The sequence below is a fragment of the Thalassophryne amazonica genome, chromosome 19 (genome assembly GCF_902500255.1).
Source record: "Thalassophryne amazonica chromosome 19, fThaAma1.1, whole genome shotgun sequence".
NCBI classification, from domain to species: Eukaryota; Metazoa; Chordata; class Actinopteri; order Batrachoidiformes; family Batrachoididae; genus Thalassophryne; species Thalassophryne amazonica.
The window spans coordinates 40,971,354-40,981,153 of record NC_047121.1 but is presented as its reverse complement, the minus strand read 5'-3'; the positions used below and the strand labels follow the sequence as shown (position 1 = coordinate 40,981,153).

The 9,800-nt window shown below is 37.5% G+C and overlaps 1 protein-coding gene across 1 annotated transcript; it reads left to right on the top strand.

Moving 5' to 3' along the window:
- Positions 1 to 2,201: 2,201 nt before the first annotated feature.
- LOC117501125 lies at positions 2,202 to 7,402 on the top strand. The gene is made up of 4 exons (XM_034159954.1): positions 2,202 to 2,390; positions 2,906 to 3,382; positions 4,256 to 4,469; positions 4,882 to 7,402. Exons 3-4 carry the CDS (start codon positions 4,461 to 4,463, stop codon positions 6,076 to 6,078), a joined length of 1,206 nt encoding a protein of 401 aa, XP_034015845.1. The 5' UTR covers positions 2,202 to 2,390; positions 2,906 to 3,382; positions 4,256 to 4,460; the 3' UTR covers positions 6,079 to 7,402.
- The last annotated feature ends 2,398 nt before the right edge of the window (positions 7,403 to 9,800 follow it).

Below are 9,800 nucleotides of genomic sequence, written 5' to 3'. Positions count from 1 at the left end.
ATCAAATAGCTGATAGACTGGAGAAGACATAACACATGCTCATCAGTTGGACGGGGTAGTCTTCTAACTAATAATTTTTTTGGGCCACCTTTCCTCTGTTGTGAGAAATAAATGCAAAGACACTGACATCCACGAAATTTACTTTTGATAGGAAAAAACTGACTTCACTTGCCACTTACTTTTACCCTTAATGCATCCAAAAACAAAACACAAATTTATAAGGGTAATGTCTTTATGTATAAAAATATGGCATACCTGCTGTAAATATATTTGTAGTTTTGCAGATATAGCTACTGATTCATTGTGCCCCAGTTTCCCCTATGACCAAAACTGTTAGATATATGATTTTTTTTTTTAATCTCCACATGTGTGGTCTCTCAAGTTTCAGGCTTACTATTGTTATTTCTACCTGGTTCTTTTTATCTAAAATTCTGCCCCTTACCAAAAACCAAACGATTGTATTCCTCATTTTGAGTTTATTCAAGGTAACGTTAGAAACCAGGCCTGGGACCCTCACAGACAGTGTCCATCTTGTGAAAGGCCCCTAAAAAGTGTCTGAAACTTGGACAGATAGAGTAAAACTTAACATATTTCTCCGAACGTCCAAACAAATAACACAAATACTTAATAGCCAACATAAAAAAATAATTAGCACAGATATATATATATATATATATATATACATACATACATACACACAAAAAACTTCCATTTTGTGTGATAGAATTTAAGATCTACAGTGAAGTTTTAGGCTACAAGGTAGGCATAGTGGTTGAAGTCAGTTTGAAAAACAAGTTGTCTTTCATTTTAATTTCTCACCTAAAAAACGAACTGAACTTTGAACTAATTGAAAATTGAAATGGTGATCTATGAATGTTAACAGTTCACTTTGAACATGTGTGAACTGACCTTTAAACTAGTTCATGAAAAGTGTGAACTTGCACAACACTGATCAAGACTACACATGGACATTTTATACTTACTTCTCAGATTCTCAAGGGCCAAATGCAGCCGCTTATTTCTTGCCAAAAGTTTAGCATTTGCTTTTGTGAGGTTGTTGACCTTCTCTTTCAGCTGTAAATAAATGCAGATTGTTCAATAATTATACAAAGTCAAAATGATTCACACTATTGCCACTGGGTGTTTTATATGAGTTAAAAAGGACAATGGGGTGCTCACCAATGCAATCTCCATGCCCTTGTCCATTACTTCATCATCATCATCTTCACTCTGTAACAGAATAATAATCATGATTATTTTAAAGTTTCCTAGTCCAGAACTAGTGTTGAAGCAGGTCTTAGATTCACCTTCAAAATGCTGATCGAAATAAGCGAGATTGGACTTCCGAGTGAGCATGTGCGAGTTGAACATCTGGTAGGAAGCTTGGTATAAACAAACGCTGTTCGTCAATCGTGAAGCATTGTTGAATCGATTTAAAACTGAAATCAAATATTAACACAAAAAGTATTTACGAGATGAAATAGGCAGAACACAGCAGGACCGGACTTGGGAGTCCATTGTTTCCTTTTGTTGATACTCCCATCGGTGTTTACAGCCCCCCTGACGATTGCAGCGAGCCATTTCTCACTCCTGTATTTCTCAGATGGTATAATATAGAACTGCCGTTCAGGATAACTCCTGGTTGGCTGGTACAACCCGGAGCCCAAGCGTGCACTCGGAACTCCATTCTCTTATTGTGTGATGTCCGAGGCGATCACACGTAACACACAATCCATACCTCTGTTTTACTTCCAATCGTAGACTCTGCAATCTGTTCGTGGCCAACAATCCACTTGAATTCGCCTACTTCAACAGCATCTTCCTCAAAAAAAACTCAAAAAGGGCGTATTTCACCATTATACAAGCGTAAATGTGAAATAAAGGAAACAGACAAAAGTGACGCGGTCTTTCTCCAAGATCGGCCTCGTTTTGAAATGGCGGGATCCTATGAGCGCGTGGCATCATGGGATATAACGACCTATGACCCGGAGACAGATTCATGACTTATACGTGTTTATTTGTTCACATTGATCTAAGTTTAGATGTTTTTATGAAGAAAACTGAAAAGTTAATTCTATTTAAATTTTTGTTTCATTTATTTAAAAAAATGTATGCATTTTGAATCACTGCGGGCGCTGCTCTGTTGTACGCATGCGCACCTAACCTGATGGCCCCTCCTGACCAACAGAGAGAAGAAGAAGCAGAAGAAGAAAAACATCAACAACCCGACGGCCATATTTCGGTTGACATGCTTCGACAACGTTACAGACAATGTGGGATTAATCCCGATATCTCTCTTCCCGAGACAAACAAAATGTAATCGACGAAAGAGAAGAAGAACTGTAGGTGGTGAAACCATTGATCTCAACTCTTCACAGTCGGTTGCTCCCGTAAGTACAAAAGAGACCCGTTGTCTTATGTTTAGACTGGGGGGGGGGGGGGGGGGTCACTAACAATCGGGCGGGAGGATTTAAAAAAAAAAAAAAAAACGAGGCATGCGAAAATATTAAGATTTCTTTCATGAAGAAAAACACATGTAACATAATGCCACATCATTCTAATCATTGTCCACTTGATTGACAATGAATTTGGCATGTATATGGTTAATTTGTAGATTCTTGAATGTTGGCTATATTATGATCTACAGCATGTATAGAATAACCAGTTGAAATTGAAACTAAATTAGTATGGCTGTTTTCACTATTTGAATTGTTTCCATTTGAACAATATTTCTGTTTGCTTGAAGATAATTTGTATACTGACTTTTTCCTTTTATTAATTTTATGAGAAATTGTTTGTAAATTTTGATAAACATCAATCAAGATTAAAAATATGAAATGCCACTTCTCTGCATACTTGAAATTCATGTTGCTAAAGGTGCATGTATCCTATATTTGTTTCCTAGGAGCATTCAAAGACTGACGAAGGGATTGATTGTAACCACTGTGGCACTGATGTTGAACAACCTGAAACTGACTTACCAATGAATGATCGAATGGACATCAGAAATAGAGCTGTGTTTCAACATAGTAGTTCTCAAGAAGGTGGGGTGGTTTAAGAACAGGATGATCTAGTGGACAATGGAAGCAAGGATGATGTTCTCAATGAAGTAGACCAAGCAGATTCAGCAGACATGTGGTATGGTGATGTTGGATGTGATCATAATGTTGAAGATAACACTTGGCATATTGATGGCAACAAGGAAGGCGAGGATGATTTGGGGCAAGACATGGGTGGAGACTCAGTACAAAATGAAGAAATGGATCAGGGGGATGATGAGGACTGGCATGACAATGGAGTTGACTCTGGAGGAGATGATGAAGATGATGATTTTCAGCATGGTGATGGGGAGGAAGGAAATGAACCAGATGATAATTACCAGGTAAATAAGCATCATGACTGATACCAATTTATGTACCATATTTCCTCTATTCTAGAAATAAATAGAAGCACACCTAAACCAAACATTGTATTTATTGCATATAGAAATGTTAACATATGACTTATTTTGAACATAAAATTGCTTCTGTCATTTAAGCACATGCCATTCTAATAGAACAAATATGGTGTTTGGTTTTTTCTATGCACTGTAACCGTATGAATTAGGGCATTGTCTATGACCTTAACCTTAACAAAAGAAAAACAAATTAAAATATTTTCTTACTTCAAACACACATGTACCATATTTCCTCTATTAGAAGTGCATCTTGGGCCAAAAATTTCATTCTTTTTGTATACAGGAATTTTAAATTATTTATACTTATTTTATTTTAACCATATACAAGATAAATGGCATAGGTAACCTAATTATTATGCAGTTCAAACAATATACTTTAGGTGTTTTAAATAAATACTGTCATTATTGATTTAGAGTAATTATATTTTATTAATACTAAATACATAAAGCTGAGGATTATGCATTTCAAATAAATAGGAATTATTACAGTAATGAATATGAATCATGTAAGGTCTATTTGGTAGGTTTGTATTAAAACTATCTAAAAAAAAAGTAAATGGGAATTAGTCATGTAATAAAATTACATAAATCTTCAAAGTCAGGGTTAAATATTTCTGTGAGTGTAATAGTGTCGCAATTAATGTTCGTATAATAAAAAATTAAGGCTCAACCAACTATAAACAGTCCATGTCTGAGTGCAGCCACGTTTATCTAAGGCTCTTTCTGATATGAGCCCCGTGACTAATGTTACACTTTTCTGATGCTCACTGTTTTGTTTTGTTTTTTTGCCTTTTTTAGGGATTCAGCCTTGAAGATGGAAATCTTCCAATTTATCCAGATGCACCCATCACCAAGTCACAGAGTCTACTGCTGATAGTGTCCTATGTCTTGCGGCATGGTCTTTCTGATAGTGCTTTGGATGATCTTCTTTCTTTGATGAATATACTGTCCAAACAGTGTTCCTACATCAAAGTATTTGCTGTACAAGAGTGTTGAAGATTCAATGTACAAGGTATGTTTATTTTTTATTAAATCATCATCTGTACTGACCAATGTGTTTCATATAAAGGGAGTTATGCTGCATTTACACATAGGCAGAATGCATTACGAACGTCATATTTGCTTCATTCTTGGCACATTCCTGACATTCTTAACATGATCAGCGGCCAAGAATGTATACTTCGTGGCATTCATTTCTTGTCATTGTTATGTGTAAATGCAGCATTAGTCTGTCCTGTTATCATTTGCCATGGTATGCTAGTAAATCATGTTCTTGTTGGTGTATGGTGTTTTTTTGTTGCTATACAGATTGCTTATCATTGTTAATCAATATGCTCAAGCTTCTGTTGTGCATTAAAAAACGACCATGCTCTCGCAGGTTTCAATGTTCTTATATTCATACCATTCTTCTATTTCAATTTCAGGTTTATTATTGCATGGCGTGCACTGCATATCTTGGCCCCGAGAAATTGACAAGGAATTGTACAAACTGCGGCAATGAATTCAGTGCAGACATCTCAACTGCAGAGGGTAGTTTTTTTCTCAGGATGCCCGTCAAAACACAGCTGCAAAGAATGATGAAAGTACCAGAAGTGGCAGCTGCCCTTGAAAATCGAAATATTGATGAAATCTTGAGAGAAACTAACATAAATGACATTGTTCATGGTAAACTTTATAAAAACCTTCTTCATGATGGCATAATAGGTCCCAGTGACTTGTCATTATTGTTCAATACTGATGGAGTTTCTATTTTTAAATCCTCCAATTTTTCTGTTTGGCCTTTGTTTGCCACAGTAAATGAAATTCCACCACATATGCGCAGGAAACATATGATTATGGCAGGCTTGTGGTTTGGAGAATGTAAACCCAAAATGAATACTTTCTTAAAACCATTTGTGGATGAACTTAGAGATTTGGGTGCAGATGGTTTGCACTCACCTCTTGGCCAAACCAGGATTTTTGCTCTTTGCCTGTCAGCAGATGCACCTGCCAGGTCTTTAGTGAGGAATTCCAAACAGTTCAATGGGAAGTATGGATGCGACTGGTGTAAGCAGGAAGGCACACCAATACCAAATGGAAATGGTCCTCCCATTCGTACTTACCCATACAATGGTGAAGCACTCCCAAGAACTGACGATGATCAGAGGAGATTGTCAATAGAGTCACAGAGAACAGGGATGTGTCAGCAAGGTGTGAAGGGGCCTTCAGTTGTCATGCAGTTACCACATTATGACTCTGTGAAAGGCATTTGTTCTGAATCACAACACACAGCTTTCTTAGGAGTTACTAGACATTTTGTGGGGACTTGGCTGGATTCAACAAACAGAGCAGAGGCATATTACATTGTCGACCAAGTGAAGAAATTAGATGAGAGACTGCAGGATATAGCACCTCCAAGTGAAATAACCAGATGCCCCAGGTCTCTCAAAATGCGGAAGTATTGGAAGGCATCTGAATGGCGAGCTCTCCTGTTCTATTCTTTGGTGGTATTTCAGGGAATTTTACCTGCTGTGTATATGAAACACTGGTTCCTATTTGTATTGGGTATTTATTACCTCATGAGTGAGTGTGTTTCTGAAAGGTTCATGACAGCAATGCTTGCCTCAGGATGTTTGTTCTGATGACTAAGCGTTTATATGGAATAAGACATTGCACTTTCAATGTCCACTCATTGATTCATTTTGCCCAGTCAGTTATCAACACTGGCCCTTTATGGGCAACTTCCACCTTTGTTTTTGAGGGATACAACAGGACTTTGATTAGGTGTTTCCACGGTACCCAGAAAGTTGGTTTTCAGATTTGTGAGACATTCTCTCTCATGAAGGTGATGACAGTTAGCAGTTAGTTGCATGGAGAACACTGATGTGTCTGTCCTGTATACCTCATTGGCCAGCAAACACACTAAATCAAAATGTACAAACATACTTTCAAATAATTTGCATGCTCTTGGCAAAGGAGAGCAAGTTATTCTGCCTCCATCAAAGTTACTGGCTGCAAGCAGAGTGACAGGGAACCAAGTGCACACTTCCGCCATTGTATATAAGAGATTTATTTTTCACCACCAGCTGTATGCCAGCAGTGACTATTTTCAATCTGCTCGGCATTGCAACTGCTGTTGCATTTACTCATGGTGTGTATAAATATGGAAGAATTGAAACTTTTCTCTGTGTTAAATTGGGACCAGACTGCATGAATGATAATGGTTTTTGTTTGTGTGATAAAGCAAATATCATACTAGTAAAGCCATTCAGCATTACACAAAGACCATTATTTGTTGATGCAAGGCTAGGCTGTTCATCTGACTTTCTTGTAAATATTGACCAACATGCAGATAACCCAAATATTTGTATTTATCCAGGAGACATCCTGCAAAAATGTATTTTTATGAAAACTGATGTTTCATCTTACCTGTGCCCACTGCCTTCTCGGTTTTACTGGGATTAAGTTGTGAATTGATGGTTACACATGAATGTTTTACATGTTAGCAGAACTTGGCCCTCTATAGAATGCTATAGGGCAGCCTATAGAATTCTCTCAAAGTCACCGTCAAGTCAACCTCAAGTCATGAATCGGCCACCAATTGTTTGCAAGCTCACTTGAGATTTGACTTGAGACTTGCCGATTCATGACTTGAGAATGATTTGACAGTAACTTAGTCCCACCTCTGGCATAGGATATAGACGGTCCTACAGGATTGTATACATTGGCGTATGGGTTGAACTGATATAACATGCATGTGTAGTTTCAGTTACAGATGTTATAGTAACCATTTGAAGCAAACTGTCTGCATTAATGCTGTGCTGACCTGTTTGGATGTTTACATCTACACTTGTGTTTGATGATACTGCAGTTTCCAAGTTCCATGGTTCGACAAAGAAAATGATATATGTGATTATGTATATACATGTAATAATTAACTTGTAATAAAAGATATTGTTGAATTTGTAATGTGTAACTTTTTTATACTTTGCCTTTATCTGCTTGTGTATAAGCGTGATGTGTATATACACACTTCTCAAATATATTATAGTTACAAGTGAACAAAAATTAATATCTCCTTGCTAGTACAGTGGCAACGTTATCTTGCATAAAAATATGCAGACAAAATAAAACAATGTTTTTTCATCCAAATTCCACATTTTTTTCTATCAGATAATTTATCGGCTACATTTGAGCCAGAATTGATTAATATGGTGTTTCTATATACTGGCATGTCTATAAAAACCTATAGGTTTCTATACGCAATAGCGCCTATAGGTCCTTATGTCTGTAGAATGCTATCGGTCTCTACAGGCCAAGACCCCTGTAGGTCGTGTGTCTATAGGTGTTCTATAGAAAGCTGTATGACCTCTATAGAATCCTATAGAAACCTATTGAACTTTTTCGTAAGGAGCCCCTCCTGACACAATTCTACATTACTTGGATAATGGGCAAAGGTGGCCTTGAACACAGAACCTTCTGTGCAATTAACAAGATCACCCCGATGCATGCTCTTCAACATGCTACCAATAAATAAACTACACGTGTGCAATGTAATGGCACTATTCTAGGCAAGTAATGCAAAAGCCAAAACTGTTACACTGCAAAATGAACATGTTTCTATATTCCACTGTAGTAGATTTCAATTATCACCATAAATGATAAAAGGGAATCAAGTTCAGCATTAATACATCTGGCAAATTGTTAACGAAACCTTTACTAAACAATGTTACTGTGTACATTTAGTTAAAAGGATGTTTTTACATTTTGTGGGACAACTGGGACTTCATTAATTGTGCATACACATGGTCCAAGTACTAAATTTGTTCTCAGGGTATGAACATATTGATAAATCCCAGATTTGTGTGTGAAGCATTCTTACAGATGATTTAGGCACATATTTGTGTGTAGTCACTGTGGCCCACTCAGTGATGCCAAATCAAAGAGATAATGCATCTGGATCTGGGTGGATCAAGACCTCTGTGTTAAACTATCAGTGACAAAGTATGTGAGCCACTGGACTGTTACAGATGACATTTATTGAAATTGAATGTTTGCTTCAAAATTTTCCCCAAGTGCTTTTTTAACAGATCAAGCAGTTTTCAACACCACTTATAAACATCCTAGATTTATTTTTGCATTGTTTTGCTTTGCACACAGAAAATTTCACAAAAACTATTAAGGGCCTTTCACACGACACGCTTTGGAAGTGTCAGAGGCATCACAAAATGGACTAAGTCACATTGAAAATTATTGGCCCCCCGATGCTAGTAGTCAATTGTGCCTCATTTTTGTTGGTCAATAGTCTGCAGTCATTTGTTGTAGTTTTCAAGATGTCTAATACGTTTCTTCTGAGGAATCCCAGGACATTCTTCTTTGTTGAATCTCACACTTTAGATTTCATAGTCTTCTAGCATGGACCTTGGTCTTCAGTTCATCCCACAGATCTTCAATGGGTTGAAGTCATGTCACTAAGCTTCTGGAGGCAGCTCTTCACCAGGAGCTACACCTTTTGGGGCATTGTCACATTGGAATACAAAGTGATGACCCAGACCCAGTCTTGCTGCTGACTGAAGTTTTCTTTCAAAATCTTCACATATCCTTGATTCTTCAGAATTTCTTCCACCTTGAGGAGATTCAGTTCTAGACACACTGAAGCTCCCCACAGTATAATACTCCCACTGCTGTTTCACTGTGGGAATGGTGTTCTTTGGGCTCTACACCGCTTCCTTCTTTCTCCAAAGGAACATCTCTATGGACAAAAACCTAGTTTTGTTTCATCTGGCTAAAGGGCAGTTACAGTATGCATAATCTTGTTTTAGGTTGTCCTTCGCATACTTCAGTCTGTATTTAAAGGTGTCTTTTGTACATTAGTGGAGTATTTCTTGGTCTTCAACCTCAGTCCATTCCAGTCCAGGGCTCTAATGATCGTCATCTTTGATATTACAATTTCCAACTAGGCTAAGACATTCATCAGTCTCTTGGTAGTTGTTCTGGGGTCTTTAGACATCTCTCACTAGTTTTGTTTCCAGTCTTTGAAATCTTTCACTCCTTCACTGGTTTTACGTGTACACCGGAAGGTAAGTCTGTTTTAATGTGGTTTTACAAACTTTGTACGAAGTTAAAGCAAATCACTGCACAACAGTGGAGGCAAATAATTTTGACCCTGGAAGCTTTTGGAAAATAATTTTGTATACAAAGTAAACTAGTCTGTGCATCCACAGTGGATTAGTGGTTATCACTGGTGCCTCACAGCAAGGTCATGGGTTTACTTCCCGCCCTTTGTGTGGAGTTTGCATGTTCTCCCAGTGTCTGCGTAGATTTCCTCACAATCAAAAACTTGCTTATTTAGGATCTCCTTTCT